At 42.4% G+C, this 18,169-nt stretch overlaps 2 protein-coding genes across 11 annotated transcripts in view; both read left to right on the plus strand.

Moving 5' to 3' along the window:
• The first annotated feature begins 39 nt into the window (after positions 1–39).
• On the plus strand, positions 40–9,563 carry LOC139649437 (poly(U)-binding-splicing factor PUF60-like). 5 transcript variants are annotated; one of them, XM_071525841.1, is made up of 12 exons: positions 40–98; positions 647–742; positions 972–1,067; positions 1,204–1,293; positions 1,841–1,891; positions 3,054–3,215; positions 3,344–3,436; positions 4,984–5,197; positions 5,279–5,511; positions 6,199–6,331; positions 7,505–7,758; positions 8,680–9,563. In XM_071525841.1, the coding sequence occupies exons 3-12, from the start codon at positions 990–992 to the stop codon at positions 8,977–8,979; spliced, it is 1,608 nt and encodes a 535-aa protein (XP_071381942.1). In that variant the 5' UTR covers positions 40–98; positions 647–742; positions 972–989; the 3' UTR covers positions 8,980–9,563. The 5 variants fall into 5 exon arrangements, with proteins under 5 accessions (XP_071381942.1, XP_071381940.1, XP_071381941.1 ...); XM_071525839.1 differs by lacking the exon at positions 647–742 and having other exon boundaries at positions 53–98; XM_071525840.1 differs by lacking the exon at positions 647–742 and having other exon boundaries at positions 53–98; positions 6,199–6,313.
• A 3,064-nt stretch (positions 9,564–12,627) lies between these two features.
• The window catches only part of scrib (scribble planar cell polarity protein), a 74,355-nt gene continuing 68,813 nt past the window's right edge, over positions 12,628–18,169 (plus strand). For all 6 annotated transcript variants that reach the window (XM_071525817.1, XM_071525818.1, XM_071525819.1 and 3 more), the window contains exon 1: positions 12,628–13,652. In XM_071525817.1, the coding sequence (XP_071381918.1) occupies positions 13,494–13,652 (159 nt within the window). In that variant the 5' untranslated portion in view covers positions 12,628–13,493. The remainder of the gene's footprint in view (positions 13,653–18,169) is intronic.

Here is an 18,169-nt window from a genome sequence, read left to right on the forward strand (position 1 = left end):
TCGCGATGGCTTTCATTGAAAATGTCAAGATCTCGCGATCGTTGTTGTGTGTGGGCCTCGCGAAGAAGGTGTGCTTCATGGCGGTTACGGAGACTGCGGTAAATTTCTTGCTAAAGAAAGATTTTTTAACTTTTTAGCTAGATTGGTTATTGAGTAAATAATACGCAATCTCTAGTATTATCTGATTGCACTAGAGATCCAGTAAAGTAACAATACATTTTATTGGGGAAATGTAGTTGTCTTCACGCGCCATATTGATGAAAGCTCGTGGCTAGCCTGTAGCCACAAAGATAGCGTTAACGTTAGCCAGATGGCAAAGAGTAGCTACCAGGCCTAACCTAGCACTGATTGCCACAATTATGCAGTTAGGTTATTGTGTTGTAATAGATACACAGGTAATGTTGATTAAAGTACTTCGGCTAAGGCTAACGTTAGCGTGCTAACGCTACTTTGCCTAGCTAACGTTAGTTATTTCGACACAGTTTGCTACTTTGGAAGACGTCATTAGCAATCGTGCAGCAAGCTAACGTCGTTAGCCAACTTCATTCAAACGAAAGACTGGCTAGCTACTTATAGTTTGTTATGTAAAATAATGCTAGCTGGCTGTTTTCTTATTGTTAGTCTGAAGACATTTTCTTTCCCCTAGAATTTGTTGATTTGTTAAAGCTTCCCCATCAGTCTTCTTCCCCTTGGGGGCTTTCCTGCCTCAGTCTGGTGGACCCAGCGATTAGCGGGGGCGTAGGTAAGGAGCTTGTCCGGTCCCGCCGGGTTTAAATCCGGGTGTAAACTTATGTATCTGATATGCTAGCATCCATCTAATGTTATTCTTTGCTCTGTGAGGTGACATGATCTTTCTTACAAAACAGTAATTCCCTGCAGGGAAATTGAAGTTGTGGATTTATCTACCGGCAGGTGTTTAAGAGTAACCCGGTCTGGGTGTTTCTTTATACTGCTGTGTATCTGATCTCCAGGGAGGTGAAGCTCTGACGATGGAGAATGGACAAGGCACAGGCTCGAAGCTTGGCCTGCCGCCTCTCACCCCGGAGCAGCAGGAGGCTCTCCAGAGGGTAGGAAACAACCACAACTCTGCCAAACTGTAGTCTTGTCATTTTTACAGATAATATTTTATAGGTAATATAATTTCCTAACAAGAAGGAATTGAAATGTAAATATAAGTAGTGCATATTTGTATTTTTCTTCCAGGCAAAGAAGTATGCCATGGAACAGAGTATTAAGAGTGTGTTGGTGAAGCAGACCATTGCCCATCAGCAACAACAGCTCACCAACCTGCAGGTGAGATGTGTAACATGTTTTTGATTCACCTTCAAACAAGAACGTCTTAATACTCTTGTCTCCTGTGAGCCTTGATTCTAGAGAGAATAACATAGTGTTTTGTAGTTCAGACATCTCTTGCCTCAGAACTCTGTTTTGTTGAAGCACTTTAGGACATTTTACTCCTTTACTATTTAAGTTTTACTCCTCTCTCCCCCAAGCTGGGAGAAAGACCATGTGTAGACCATGTGCCCTTGCTTTTGCCTCTGCTCTTTTTCAGATGGAGAAGATCATCCCAAAAGCATTGATAAACATGTTAAATGTTTTGCACTTTTTTAAAGAGGACTTTTCATATGTTTATTGAAATGCTATGTGGTGATTTGTAATGGGTTGCTGTACATAGGGGAGGCAACTCCCCAAGCTGTATGTTGTTTAGAGGGAGAGTCTGAATAAAGTATTAGCCTAAACACTCTTGTCTATCTAGCAAAGCAATGACCTTTTGAAAAAACAAAGCTAAGGCATATCTAACCTACTTTTCAGCACTTTTTTCGTCTTTACTGTCTTTCAGATGGCAGCAGTGACAATGGGCTTTGGAGATCCTCTCTCACCTTTACAATCGGTCAATAGATTATTAAACTTTTTTTCTGTGCGCATTCCCGATGGAAAAGGGACTGTTACCCTTCTTTTATTGGTTGTTCTGGCATCATCCCTGCCTTTTTAGCTAACCAAAGAATGCATATTTTGCAAGAAAACATGGCTTTCTGCTGCTACTGTATCTGTGGCCATGTCCGTAATCATTTGTGAGATAAAATAACTATTGATAAAAGTTCTCATGAGTTTCATAATGGGATAACTTACATTATTTTTATGAACAATAAAATAGCCATAGCTGTTTCGTTATTAAAGGGCTAAGTTTATAAATGTGAGAAAAGTCAAGTGTCCTTCAAAAATATGCATTCTCTCAAAATAAATAAAAGTTGAGAACGGTTTTGGCATGGGACTAAAGAGGGATAGCAGTCCCTTTTAATGAACCAAAATGAGAGAACTGCTGGAACAGGGATCTTTTTGGCCATCTCAAAGTCAATGTTTTTTGTCAGTGAACAAGTCATCCTCCCATTATGTCATGAATTAGGCTATTATTAGTTTTCCTGTAGGTGATAGAATGAAAATATCAGCTGACTGAATTAAAGACATCAGAAAAATACAGCAGCCTTCAGTGATTAAACCACCCCCCTCCCCTTAGAGACTTGAGATGTAAGTGTGAAATGCTTTCATCAGGACTTTGTATGGATTTCGTTTGAACTCCACGATTACTTTTGTTACCTAACTTGCATCCCTGGACTACAGGTCAGTTTCAGAAGCCAAATCTTAGTGAGGGCTGTGCATGTCAATCACTTCAATGTATTTTCCTCCATACATGTATTGCATAGTATTAGAATAGAGGCCTTATGGTAATTACAAGTGGTGACATAGATATATATTATATAACTCTAGGTATTATATTGGCATATATTGTAAAAAAAATTGTCAGTTGATTTCCATACCCCTTTATTACCCAATTATGTCCAGACTCCCTAACTTGGCATTGGCCTCTATGCCTATTTTGGGGGAAATCAAACACATTAGTAAATCCACATTAATTACCCCACAGATGGACATAGCAATTCAGAACTTATTGTAAAGATAATTATTCATACACATCTAGATTGATTTTGTGTGTGTTTCTCTTCCTTTCTGCGACTGTCTAATGCTTATTATGTGTCTTTCTCCTTGGTTGGCAGGTGGCGGCTCAGCGGCAGCGCGCTCTAGCCATCATGTGTCGGGTGTATGTGGGCTCCATATACTACGAGCTCGGTGAGGACACCATCAGACAGGCCTTTGCTCCCTTCGGCCCAATCAAGAGTATTGACATGTCTTGGGATTCTGTTACAATGAAGCACAAGGTCAGTGTCATTTGCCATTTGATAAACTCAGTATTAATTCTCGTGTCGTCCGGGACGGCAGACGACACTATCTAGGTTTCATTGTTTGTGGGTGTCCTATGTATTTTTCTTCCCTGGTGTCTATGCAGGGCTTTGCCTTCGTGGAGTATGATGTGCCAGAGGCCGCACAGCTGGCTCTGGAGCAGATGAACTCAGTCATGCTGGGGGGGCGCAACATTAAGGTGAGTGGATCTGTGTATCCTGGAGACACGGACATGTCTTAGGGTCATTTGAACACCAGGACAGAGGGGAACTACCTCATACCTACCGCACTTTTAATTCTTTATCTTTAGGTGGGGTGGGATGGGAATTTGGAGATTTGGAGTCCTTCTGGCATTTGGGATACTGGGTCAACTTGTCATTTCACTGCTTGTGTGTTACTTAAACGACTTGTGAAATTACTAATTAGTGTCATCTCAATGTCTGACAGTATCTAAAGCCGCTCTCATCTCTCTCTTTCTTTGCTTGTGTATATGTCCGTTGGTTTTCAGGTGCGTGGGCTGTGTGTATGTGTGGGTGTATGTGCAATGTAGTGTCTGTTTGTGCTGTGTTTCTGCTTCCATGATGTCATCACCGTTGTTTTAGTGACCAGTTCCAGTAGGATGCCCAGCGGCGCGTGGCGCTGCTCTGTGTCCAAGATGTGCTGATGATGGGCTGCGCCTGGTTGGTGTTGCTTGGCCGCCCCACCTGCAGCACAGATCCAGTCACACCTAGATGCTCGTCTGGTGTAGGGAGCTTAAACGGGGCCTTTTGAAGGGCTCAGTTTTAGCAAGAGAGAGAACGTTGTCAGAGAGAGTGGCGGTAGCCTCAGGCATTTGTTGCGTTCCCCGGTCGGCGTTACCACTAGCTCAGCTAGGCCCACTATGCATGAAGTTGATCTAGTGTTGTTGTAATAAGGCTGTAGCCTTGTTTGATATTGTCACAGTTATGTGTAGAATTTGTTTTGTAGTTGCATTGTAATTTGGTTAATTGACAACACAAGTGGAAAGAGGGTTGCACTGTTTTCCACGTGTGTAATTAAAACGAACAGAACGAACACATTTAACTCTATTACAGTGCCATTACAAGCTGATGATTCATTTCTTTCATTACAAAATAGTAAACCAAGAATTACAGTGTTATTACAGCGATCAGCTTTATGTTTAGTGCTGCTGCTCAATCTTAGCTGCATCCCTGCAGGCATCCCTAAGAGGCCCTTTTGATTGACAGTCAGCCCGGTTTTGAATTTAGTGTCAAGCAATTTGAAATGAGAAGAGTGTGTATGAAAATTGGAAATGATCTGAATAGCACTTAAAGTATTGTGATCAGTTTTGTTTTATTGTTAATTTTGCTTTTTACCTTTGGTAGATTAATTTTGTCAAGCTCGATACCAGCCTGTAAACCAACCCCACCGTAGCCTAGCAAGACAGCATTAGGTTATAATGGGGCTGGTGGCCAGGTCAAGAATGATAGAAGGATATAGTTTTCAGACAGCCTTATATTTCTCAAAACCCCCCTACCGGACCTTAAGAGGGTGGTCTAGTGGAGATGCAGCTAAGCAAGACCAGTGGATGCTTGGCAAGAGAGCTTTTTAGTCGCGTTTGTGGCAGGAGAGTCTCTTCAGTTGATCTCTGGTGGCGTTTCTGATAGTTGGTGCTGTAGGCGTCTTGAGGTTTTCGGTAATGCGTTCTCGGTTGGCACTATGAACCCCCTATTCAGTAGCCCTGTGCTGGTATGATCTGTGCTGTAGGTGGGGCGGCCAAGTAACATCGGTCAGGCGCAACCCATCATTGACCAGCTGGCAGAGGAGGCGCGCGCCTTTAACCGGATCTACGTGGCATCAGTCCACCCTGACCTCTCAGATGATGACATCAAGAGTGTGTTTGAGGCCTTCGGAAGGATCAAGTCCTGCACATTAGCCAGGGATCCCACCACAGGACGACACAGGAGCTTTGGCTTCATTGGTGAGCTGGGAGGCCCTCAAGCTGTCCTGTTGGTGCGTGGCTGTTGCTCTGCTACTAACTACTCTTTTCATTCGCTTGCAGAGTATGAGAAGCCACAGTCGGCCCTGGACGCTGTGTCTTCTATGAACCTCTTTGACCTGGGGGGTCAGTACCTACGGGTGGGCAAAGCCGTGACCCCACCCATGCCCCTACTGACCCCCACGACCCCTGGTGGTCTGCCGCCCGCAGCGGCTGTAGCCGCAGCGGCAGCCACCGCTAAGATAACGGCCCAGGCAAGTATGAATCCCTTCCAAAGGGATCTAATGGCCTTCCAGGTAAATATAATTCAGATTTAGCTAGACTTAACTTAATGATACCAACAGCACAGATACAATTATGGGCACAGAATTTTTCTTTATGTGACTGGATTTTGTAAATATAGCCATGAAACAGTAATTGCCCTACCCCAGAGTCAGTTTAACAGCCCTGAAAAACCACAGACCACTCTGGGCACAAATATTATTTATCCCAGGCCAGAATAGCTTGTGCCTTATATGCCTTTTATGAGTTCAAAACACAGAATTTACCCCCAATGGAAGATGTCATTACCTTTTTATACACATTGTATAGTTATAACACAAGGAAGCAAAGCTCCTCCCATTCACTGATTGGGTGTGTAAGCTGAGAGCCTTAAAAACCTCTTAGCAAGCATAAACAAGTTGACTCACTGACGACTGTTTTTTAAGGTCAGCTGTCAAAATGATTGTTTAACGGTAAATGGTGTTTTGTGTAGCATGTGCCGATATTGAAAAGTCCTTTTACCTGAATACTGTATTTACCGCTTGCTTAGAAAAATCACTGAATTTGTTAGTGAGTCTGTATTGTTAGTGAGCTTGATTCCCCTGAAGAGAGGTAAGGTTGAGCTCACTGTGTGCCATGCTGTGTGATCGTTGACTGTGCTGCCTTGTGCTGTGTTCTGTGTGTTTCCCTTGCCTAATGTCTCCGGCCCCCCCTCTCTCAAGGAGGCTGTAGCCGGGGCATCAGTCCTGGGGGCGTTAGCTGCGCCCCAGCTTCTCGGTCAGCAAATGGGAATACCTCAGGCCGTCATGGCTGCCCAGGCACCGGGGGTCATCACAGGTGTGTACCAAGACATGAGTGAGTGTTCAGGAGTTAAGTAAATCTTTGTGGTGCCTATACTTCTATATCAAACTTTCCGTTCATCTAATTTTATAGATCTGGTTTGTGTATTACTGTTTTTAATTTTAAGTATGTGTACCTGATGTCTTGTGTGTGTCCTGAGAACAGAGACACATTTGTAGCAACCTTAGTTGATATTGAAAATTGAATGTATTGGTAGAACTGTTTTTCATGATTTTATTTGTTTATCAATGTTTTATTTAAGTAAATTAATAGTAAATAAGCCGCAAACATAATCCTATGCAGTCAAAGACCGATAGATGGATGAGTTGATGATAGTTGAAGAAGCCCTTGTTAGAAATTAAATTAATTAAATTCTACTGTTTGAATGATTTCTAGAAAGTAATGCTCAATTAACAATTCCCTTCTTTTTCCAGTCAAGGAGCCCAGTGTTTCTTAATTTCATGTGAAAATCTGGGTTTTGTGTAATGGTAGACTGATATGTGATCTACAAGTATCTGCCTTGTGTATTGCATAGTACAAAATAATCCGAAGTTCCACGTCTCTTCTCTAAACCAATCCCATCAATCCTGATCCAGCATGAGTCCAAGCACCATATTGTCATACATACATACATACATACTGTATATACATACATTAGAACTTTAGGTTCACTAGGGATGTTTCTGATTTTATCCTAGCTGTTATATATTATGTTATGTTATATAATATAATATAATATAATATATAACAATATATGTTATATACTGTTCTACCTATATCTGGAAACAATGGCATTTACGTGTTTGAAAAAGGAATGTGGGAAGTAGTAGGGAATATTTTGGTATGTTTGTATTGGCTACCCAGTTGACTCAATCCTGTTTTAGTAGTCAGGGGCACATAACTGAAAGAGATCATGTCTTTTAGGATAGGTGTGTCCTGGCAAACTGTAGAGAGAGTGAGTCTAAGTCAGTAGCATTTGTCAAACACATCACAATCAATACTTCCTTCCATTCGACCCTCGATAATGGTGATTAATTCGCATAATTGGCAACTGCTCCCTGCTTGTGGCGAAGGTTCTTATGCCTTTTATAAGTCATGGTGTATGTGATTACTCTCAGAAACAGTCTGTATGCACAATTGATGTCACTGTGTACACATCTTGTTCTGAATCTCTGCCTTCCCCAAAAGGTGTGACTCCAGTGCGGCCTCCCATGCCAGTGCTTCCCCAGGTGGGCCTTGTGAACCCTGTGCTAGCATCACCGCCGGTCCTGTCCAATCAAGCCTTGGCTGGCGGCCCCAACCAACTAGAGAAGAAGGAGGAGAAAGAGGAGATGCTGCAGGATGGAACGGGACAGGAGATGTTGAGCGACCAAGAGCACATGAGCATCTCAGGCAGCAGTGCCAGACACATGGTCATGCAGAAACTGCTTAGGAAATCAGAGGTGAGATTTGGTAGACGGAGGTAAAAGACTGTTTTCTAGCTTCATCCTAAAACTACTTAAAGAGACCACACCATGCTTGACATTTCAGAAATAATACTATTTGGCCCCAATAGTACCATAAATTTGATTCAAAATTAAGTTGGCTCTTTATTGGCCAATATAAAGCCAGCTGCCAGAAACTTGGTAGTCATCTTTGATGCTGACGTAACCTTTGAAGTTCCAAGTAAAGAGAGTTGTGCAGTCCTGTTTTATGTCACCATGTCTAAATTAAACTTTTTTTTTTGTTGTTGAGCCATCTCGACAAAGTCATTCACACTTTATTTCTACTCACAAAGACTGCTGTAACTTTCCTAATTCCTCCCAGAACAAAGTCTTTCCGATGACTCCACATTGTACAGAATGCAGCCGTTAGGATTTTAACTGGTGCTAACAGAAGAAATCGCATCACTTCACTGATCACCTGTTAGTATATGGTGCTGATCAATTTTAAAGCATGATTAGCATTGACTTATCTCTGACCTCTTAACCCCTTATGAGCCTGAGTGCAGTCTAGATTCCTGAGCAGCAGCCTACAGGCCATTTTTAAATCTAGGCTTAAAACTAAACGATACCAGGCCGTAAATATAAGGGCAGCTACTCTTTGCTTTTTTATAATGATGTTTGTCTTTCCACTGTTTCCTTGTTTTGCCTCCTTCCTCTTTTCTTGTGTAACCTTATCTCTGCTCCTTTTGTTTGTCTTGATTGCGTAACACTTTGTAAACTTTGCTTGAGAAAAGTCCTCGTCTACAAATAGTTATTGGGATGGAAGTTTATTTCCGGGGTAAGTGAATGGCAATGAGGCAGCATTGCTGTGTAGAAAGCTTTTATTTGCTCCCTTCTCACTTTCAAGAGAGATAATTGTTACTCATTGCTCGTCCCCAGTCCACGGTAATGGTGCTGCGGAACATGGTGGGACCAGAGGACATCGATGACGACCTGGAAGGCGAGGTGACGGAGGAGTGCGGCAAGTTCGGCGCCGTCAACAGAGTCATCATATACCAGGAAAAGCAAGGCGAAGAGGAGGATGCGGATATCATCGTCAAGATCTTTGTGGAGTTTTCCTTGGCCTCGGAGATGAACAAAGCCATCCAGGCCCTCAACGACCGCTGGTTCGGAGGTCGCAAAGTCGTGGCGGAGGTGTACGACCAAGACCGCTTCAACAGCAGTGACCTCTCCGCATAAACTGTCTGAAACGGTTCACCAGCACCCGTCCCATCCCTGTTGCCCAGACTCATTCAGCCACAGTCACTGCAGCAAGAGATGCGGGCCTCTTAAACCTGTAATTACATTTTTATTTTCTTTTTTTTTTTATTGATGTTGATATTATTATTGTTAAAGGGTCCCATTGAGGGATTGGTTCAAAAATATTCCCGCCTCAGATTTTACTTTTGCTTTGTGATCTGTGAAGACTCCTTTTTTGTGTGTGTATGTTTTCAAATTTTTGTAATCAAATCTTGTAAAACATGAGTTTTCCCACATTTGCTGATGTTTTTTTTTTGTTTTGTTTTTTCTTTCCTTCCTGAAATTGTCAGGACATGTAAACAGTTTTCTTTCTACAATTAAAGGTTCTTGTTTGTCCACAGAATGTGTGATGCAAATTTCTTATGGATGGTTGTGAGTGACATTTGGTGAATGAAGAATCGTACTGAAGATGTTCAGTCATGTATTTCTAAACAGATTTCAGGATTCCGATTGTAGAGCATAGGCAAAGTATTTGATTATTCAGTAAAAACTTGTACTCAATAAAAGCCTTTGTTGACCATAAACAGCATTTTATCGGTGATCTTTTCAATTGCTACCGCTTTAATTGTGTTTGTATGTACCTATTCACTGAATTTAGTAGTTTTATAATTTATTCGCCTGTATCATGTAGTTGGTGCCCTGTTGAAGGCAAACATGTATTTCATATAGTTATATATTCCGATCATCTGAGAGGAATCTGTGCTGTACTGGTATTGGAGAAAAAGTGAGGTTTCTGGGTCTAGTTGGGAGTGGACTGTGGGTCTCAGGGAATGACAAATGCACAATGAAGACTTTGAACATGAATATTGTCCAGTGAAAGTCAAAGTCCTAGAAGCAGAGGGGACAGTCCCTTGACGTTAATTACAACACCTTATATTTTAAGTGAATATCATTTGTCCAATGACGGACAAGCAAAGGATGACTGACAGGGTAAATGATTGCATACAGAGTTTAAGCAATTAAATTATAAAGGGGAAGTCCAGTCGTAATCCTTGATTCAAAGCAAATCAGGTTTTCATTCAAAAAAGTATGGCCCAGGTTTTTTCTTTAATTGGTTAATTTTCATGGTTAATTATTAAGGCTTATGAAAAGTTCATTTCCAGCCTGATTTAATACTGTAAGTAGATAGCAGTAGTAGATAGAAACAGTAGATATGGTGCTGGGCAGAGTTCACAAGCTGGTTAGCAAATATCAGTGTTTCAGCTATTCACAGCTAGTGCAGTACACAGAAGATGAGATGACTTGGTACTGTAAAATGTCCACTGGGGAAGTTAAGTTGAAAATATATTTTACAAGGTACTAGTTGTTTCACATTTGAAGAGGTTTAACCATAATAAATTTAAATAATTAAATACAAAAATTATCACATTGCATTCACATATAGGCTAATACAAAACCACCTGAATGCTAAAATTGTATATTTTTGCAAAGAATGTTCACTGTTTATAATGCCCATACTCCAACAGCTGCCTGCCAGAAACTAGATTCTCTCTAAGTTTGTCACAGGAAGAAGTGTAAGAAATATTTACTTTCTTTTTGTATGTATTGTCCATCCTTCCAACATCTTCACCAGAGACTACAGTCTGGACCTAAACCCAAACCATGCAACCCAGTTTGGGTTCTTCACAGAAAAAAGAGGAAGGAATGTTAACTTCCTGATGTATGTAAACTTACATTTCTTTGTAACATCTGACTTAATTTATTATAGTCAGTGAAGGTGATAGTTGCAGTAGTTAACTATGCCTCAAAATGTCAAATATATACATAAATATAATTAAAAAAATGCACTGAACTCCAGGGCTTCTCATAGTGTTGGTGGAATTAATTATCCTGCACACCATGTTTGTACACTGATGAAACATATCCTTCTTTCTGATCCAGATTGAGAAGATGAAGCTTAATGTTGCCTTTTCTTTCCTTTGATTCCTGTGTTCAGCTTTCCACAGCAATGATCAAGCCCTGTATTGACCTCCTCCATCACTCCTCTGCCGCTCTTTGATGGCGCTGCAGACCGACTTGATGCCCTCTGCCTGTCTCCACTTCCCTCCAGTCACCTGTGCTCCAGTCACCTCTGCAGAGAAAGCCGACAGCGAGCAGCTCTTTGTGGCTAGATTATATCACCGATGCCCGCTTTGATCCCGCCAACCAGATGGTGAAACATGACTCTCATCATGGAAAGTACATGGCCTGGTGGTGGATGTGGTGCCTAAGGATGTTAATTAATTATTATAATGAATTATTGCTGTAATCAAAACTAACTGTACTCTCCAGTTTGTGGACAGGTACCCCACTGGGTTTAAGGTAAGAATCTTATACTAGTGAAACCATTTCATACATTAGGGGAAAAGTACTTTAATATAAGCTTGTTTTTCAGTAAGTGGTGTTATAAACCATATGCAGTTATCAGACTGGTTTTATTGTGTGTCCCAGATGGGCATCAGCTCCCATCCTTCCACTGTGTTCCCTTACTTTGCCAAGGAGCAGAGGGGCTGTGTGCATGCTCAGCAACACTGCATTATAAATTTGACCTTGCCAAGTGAGCTTTTATGCACTGGTCCATCAGTGAGGGTGTGGAGGAAGGAATGTTTTGAGAGGTTTGTCAAGACACTCTGGAGAAGGACTATGAAGAAGATGAAGAGTCGATTCTCATGAGGGAGAGGAAAGAGAGATGTGAACATATCATATGGACACATATTTGGTTTGAGGTTCAATCAGTTAAACTGAAGAAAAGTTTATTTTTTGCTGTCGTTGAGCATATAGTGCTGCTGTCAGTTGTGCATTGGCATAGTCTAGGCCTACATGTATTTAGTATGACAGGAAAAATTAAACTGAGAAACAAAAACGATGAGAGCATTGTATTGAGTAATGAAATAAAATAGAAAATAGAGTTTGAAATAGTTATAGATGCAGTGGAAACTATCTGCATACTACTAAAAGGAATAAAACTCCAATGTCTCCAGCACAATTTTACCTAACCCTAACCCTTTAACTAATTTGCTAGTATATTTACTATGTGAATAATAAATAATCCTCAATGTAAATATATATTTACAAAGTTCCAAATTACTCTCAATCAGTGTTTTTAAACAAACATAACTTAAAGAGTAGCCTATAGCATGAAAACAGACAGAATAACAGTTGATTTGAAGCAACCCTATAGTACAAAGTAACCTTATATGAGTGAATAGCACAGTAAATGCATATTGCTTCAGTACAGTGAAAACAGAAGATTCAATAATTCAGTAAATGTTATTTTTTGTGTTAAAAAAATGTTAAAATTTTTGAATAAAAAAAATCAAGTGCTTTCAGAGAGAAAACAACACACCTCCCAAAGAATCTACAAGCTTGGGCCGAAGAGGACTGACAACAGCAGAAATATGAGGAAGAACAGAAATATGTTGCTTGAAATTAGTGGCTTTTTTGGTCATGTGCACTAAAAACAAAACAAAGGGTATCCATCGCTAGGTGGAGCTATAAGGTAAAGTGTGGCCTTTGCGATAGAGAGGCGCAAAGCGGCGGCGCTCCAGCTCGACTCTAGCCCAGCCCCCCCACACGACTAACCGGCCTGGCTCAGCTCAACAAGGGGAGGGAAGCACTGCTGCTGCTGAAGCTCCTGCTCTTGCTGCTGATATTTTACCTACATCGTAATAAATAAAACAGTCCCTGGACAGTTTCCTCGGCGTCTTTTGGGATGTGGCTGCTGGACTTGCTAGGTCGTTAGAAGCGGTTTAGTAACGGTCGCCGATAGTGCTAGCTAACGATAGCCAGGCACAAAGGCGTAAGCCGTAATGTTAGCTAACGTTAACTAGCTAGCTTGCTAACAACAACCGGCGAGGACGAGCACATCCCTGCGCAGCCAGACCCGGGTCACTCGCCAGACGCGCTCCGCGGGACATTTTGTGGTAGCTATTATCTATAGCATAGACCAAGTGCTTGTAATAGCAACCGTTACTCATAACTATGATTTATCAAACAACATTTATCTATAGCTGGGCAGCTGGCTGCATGTTTTCCAGCTAGCAACAGCAGGGCATCGGTCTGATTCAGGGATGGTGGTGGTAGCAAAATAGGCTAACGTTACTCACTGAGTGTGAAGTGAGTGCAAGTGAGGAAACACTTCAACCAAGTGGGAGTTCTCGGTTTTGTTTACGTTAATTATAACTCCGGGGGTGGACAACGCGACAAATCTGATACCCCGTGACTACAACTGAACTGAAATCGGAAATATATCTGATTGCGGGGATTAATTTTTGTGTCTCTAACTGGATTTCGGCCTCCTATTTTGGATCGTCGTGGGAACAGAAGTGTTTCGACATTGAGCGTGTTTTCGACCTCATTCAGCAGTGATTTCCCTCTTCCTCTCCCTCAACCCCCGCAGCAACCTTTCCCTGCTTCACCCTCCGATGCGGAGATTTGAGTAGCACCGGCAACCAAATCCCCCACGGCGGCCGGACATGCTGAAGTGTATCCCCTTGTGGCGCTGTAACCGCCACGTCGAGTCGGTGGACAAGCGGCATTGCAATTTACAGACCGTCCCCGACGAGATATTCCGCTACAGTCGCAGTCTGGAAGAGCTTCTTCTCGATGCCAACCAACTCAAAGAATTGCCCAAGGTATGCAGGGTTGAAAGCCCACAACATATCTCCATTGTGTCCACCACGAATGCTTCTTATTCCTATGACTGCTGGTGACAATATGTGGGTGTTCATTGAATGGTGATACGCTGGGTTTATTTTCACTCTTGTTGGACGCAAGTGATTTACTGTCTGTAAACATTTCAGTTTCACACTGCACTCGCCTCTACTTGCACATGGCTTGTCTTTACGTCTTTGAAAAGCACAGGTCACTGACAGGTGACATGAGCAGTAAAATGGCATTCAAGGCATCTGCCCAGTTCCTTCCTTGAAAAACTTGTGTGTTGCAACTGTTATTATGCAAGCTCTTTTTTTAATGCTGTTTTTACACATAGATTGACAAGGAATTCCAAGGGTGTTGAGCTTTTAGTGAAGTAGAATGAAGGAAAAGAGAGTCTGGATAAAAGTGGTCTGGTGTGATGGATGCTTTCTAGTTGAGAGGCATGCAGAGGATTCTCCTGCTGCAGAGTGGGCGTGCTGCATGTTCAGAGGGACGCAACCGGGCCAAAAGAGTTGGCATGGCATGCACCATGTTGCCTGTAGTAATGGCAGAAGTGGCCAGTGGGATTGGACACAGAGTGGGAAGGCATGCGTGGAATGAGTTGTCACACTGCCCCCACCCACTCTCCTACTATTTGGAATATGACAAAAGCTCTGTTTGCATGCCCAAAGGGATTATTTTAAGGGGAGCAGGATTGCCATTTGTCCATTTTCCTCCGGCTCCCCAGAACAGTGGAGTGAAACACTCACTTGACTTTCCCCTCATTATACGGTTCTGGTCATTGTTCTGTCTTGGGACAAGGCGCTGGGCTGCGATTGTGATAGAGCTGGGAGTTCATATGAATGCACTGTTCAGAAAAAGACAGTGACAGTCTCTCAGACTTCATGGCCTAGCTTAGTGGTGAAAGGGACAAGTAGCACATTCACTAATGAAGATTGTTAACAAGTCAGGGTCAACAGAGGTTGAAGTTTTGGCACAGCACTCCAATGTTACCTTCTGAGAGTCATAAACAATGGAACTTTTTCATGTTTGTCTTTTGATACACACGGTGCAGTATGGCAGTAATCATTTTTTCAATTAGCCACTTTATTTTGAGCACACCATATTCAGTGGTTTGGGAGTACGGATCATACTCAAAAACAAACTACAAACAATATTTATTACTTTAGAGAACCCAAGCTAACAAAGCCCTGATACTCAAAAGTCAACCAGAATAGCTTTATGTTGTAGAACAATCCTAATTTTCTTTGACTTGTAGTGTTAGAGTGTTATAAGAGCACTTATATTATATCAACCCCCCCGTGTTGACTTGATAAAAGATGGCCTTGTGCATGATGGCTCAGGGGACAGACTTGGCTTCAGGCTTCTCTTTTTTTGGCACAGATAGATGGAGAGATGGTGAGGAGGGGGTTGTTGGGAGAAGAGCAACTCAACAAAACACATAGACATGCAGTTGTTGAATATTTAATCCGTCCTCAATGTAGTTAGTGGGATGGTTTGTTTTTTCCTAGCACAAAAACTGGGGCCTGCCTGGCTGCAGACAGACAGTGCATTACCTTCACTTAGTTCACCCGAGTCAGATATCCACACTGTACCTGGTGCCGGGCGCCTGAAAGCCTGAATGAAGGACACACTCAAACACTCGGGCATAGGCCGCTAACCGACACAGACAGTCCCTCTATGTGGTACTGGCTTTAACCAGGAGACATAAATGCGTGTTGACATACCGGCTCGAGTGCTTGTCTGTGAATGCGTTGCGTGCAGACACAAAGCATATGGGCCCTCTCAGGTCCTCAGTACCACGAGGGCTTCAGAGAGGGAACACTGTGAGAGGTCAGACCCATACAGGGTTGAGAACAGGGGCAGTGAGTGTATGAGGAATGGTGCTACTGTAATGAACCTACAAATGTGTGACGGTCTGAATGCCTTTATATACATTTTCCGTGCTCCTTCCCTGTCACAGTTTGACCTGTGCGCATACAAGCAAGAGTTAAATCTGTGGACTTTCTTGTAAGTCTTGGGTAATTTTTAGATTGAGTTTCACATCCATTTTCGCTCATCAGTTCAGCTTGTTTGTCTTTCATGGTCCAGCCTATTGTCACAAGCTGTATGGACGAATCATGGCACGGGTGTTGCTGCACCACCATGTACAGCATATGCCACAGAGAATAATCGGCTCAGAGGCAACACCTTCTCAACGTGTCGCTCCTTTAAGGGGTGGGCTGTAGGGTGTCATGGGGACACAGTCACAGGCATACAGACCAGTCAAATGAGGTTGGTTTAGCTCTTGTAAATGTACATTATTCAGTGTAATAGCATTATGAAACCAATAAAATAAACAAGGACATTCAATATAAGGCCATTGGAAGATTTTAAACGCAAGGAACAGGTAGCCTAATCCTCAGTGAACTAAAAGCATTTATTAGGAGTGTGGGTGATGAATCTGTATGGATTTTGGCAATGGTTTGATTAAATTGTTCCAGCACTGTGTCACTGTTTCTTCTCACTTCTCATCTCCCCTTCTCCCCCCTCTTCTCTCTCTCTCTTCCTCTTACTGTTATTACAGAATGTGTTTTTCTGACTAAATGTGCTGCACTCTTTCCGAAGAAAAAACATCCACAATCTCAATTTGACTGAGCTGGATAAATCAAGGCTAAATAAATAATAAATAAAAAGGCTATCATGACGTGTAGTGCTCGTCAGCGCGGTGCTGGGGGAGGGTGGGTGCTAGATCGTCTTGGTAGGGGTTTAACATTGTGAACAGATGGAGATTTAGATGTCCTGACAGTTTCTTAAGTTTGCTGTGACTCACCCCCACTCCACTGCCCACCTGGCAATCTTAGATTATGCTTGCTGTAGTAATGATGTCTCTGCCACCTTCAGATCATTCTTAGGTTTGTATGATCGAAAACAAGAGTCTGTGCAGGACTAGTCTTTACTATTTTTGCTTGGCTCAGGACCTGGCTGTTAATACAGGATCCCATCTAGGCAGTGATTATACTAATTAGGCCAGTATTCAAAATGTGTGACTTATCTGTATGGAATGAGTCTAGAGAACCTGTTAAGAGAGCAACTGGTCAGGAATTCCCCTCACGCCCTTATAGCCTGAGCTCTTAACACTGAGCCACTGCTCTATTTTCTCATGGTACAACTCCTAATCTCAGATGGTCCTTAATGGGTTTGTTTTGCTGTTAAGGAGGTTTCTTTTGTGAGTTTTGTGTGAAGTAACCATACCAATAATTGAAATACTGCAGCAGGAATGGAGAAAGCATTTATTACATCCCTATGTTATTCCTCATGTGAGTTGGCGGTCCTCTGTTCCTCACAAGTGAAGCTTTTATCTTTACCCAACTCGTTCTGTAAATGATTGAAGGATTGCTCATGATGGTCTGGTTTAAAAACCGCATGCCTCATCGTCCATATTCCCTCTCATTGTTACAAAAAGAGTGTTTTATGTTTTCAGCAGGGAAGGTTGCTGCACAGTGCTTTAAATTGCTTAGTGCTGCTTAGACAACCTAGTTTTGCCTCAAAGATCGGGTTGAAGAAGAGGGAATTATCTTTTTTGCCATCCTAAAGTCCCATGACAGGTTACAAAGTAGTCCATTCACCCAGTCTGACTGCCCCCTCTCATATCCAATATCATGGCTCTTTGTGTTTCCTTTGTGTGCTTTGCAACTGCCCCCGAAAAGGCTTACATTAAGGCTGAAAACACATCGTTACTGAAATGGTCATTTTTCGGGATTGATAGAGGTCAATCACACCTGCCGAAAAGCACAGGGAGGGTCCCTTTTTGGAGGATCCAGGTCACCTGCAGCTAGTAGTACACTTGCCAAAACAACACCTGTAAAGCAGGTACATAGCCTAAGCCTAGTATATAGGCCTATACTCATTCTTCTCATGGCTTTTCCATTGTTCAAATAGGGAACAAATCCCTGGTGGGTGTGTCTCCACTGGATGTATGAAGCATTGTCTACTCTGCAAAACAGGTTTTATGCATGTCGCTCCCAGTATTATTACCCAATAGGACCTTCCAGGTAGACTTGGTATCCTACATTACTGATTTACTGCCTCAGCACTCGCTACAAGCCAAAATCTGAGGAGCTCAGCATCTAGTGACTGGGCTGTTGGGATATCTGTCACTGCTGTCAGTGAATGTGTCTCTGAGTGACTGATCGTTCTTTGCGATGCCATGAGGTTCCCAGCTTATGTTTTTATCCTTGGTTGAACAGCCTGCTAATTGGAAACCAGGTTTTGTGTAAAATTGGAAAAGTAGCTGTTTAGATATTTTGTAGTTTAAAAGAAGAGGAAGTATGAGTGCATGATAAATAGGAAGTATGAGTACACAATCTATTTAATCCTCAGCTGTCACCAGTCCCCTCTGTGTGTGTGTTAGCGGGTCTGTGGCCCAGGGGCAGATTAGGGCTTCACCCGGCCGTGAAAACGCTCCTTAGCCCCCCACTTTTGACCCTCATACAGGCCAGTGCGTTTCAGAGAA

The sequence above is a fragment of the Centroberyx affinis genome, unplaced genomic scaffold (assembly GCF_046629955.1).
Source record: "Centroberyx affinis isolate AG114_WGS23_722 - 3 ecotype Tasmania unplaced genomic scaffold, CSIRO-AGI_Caff_v1 ptg001340l_1, whole genome shotgun sequence".
NCBI lineage: Eukaryota > Metazoa > Chordata > Actinopteri > Beryciformes > Berycidae > Centroberyx > Centroberyx affinis.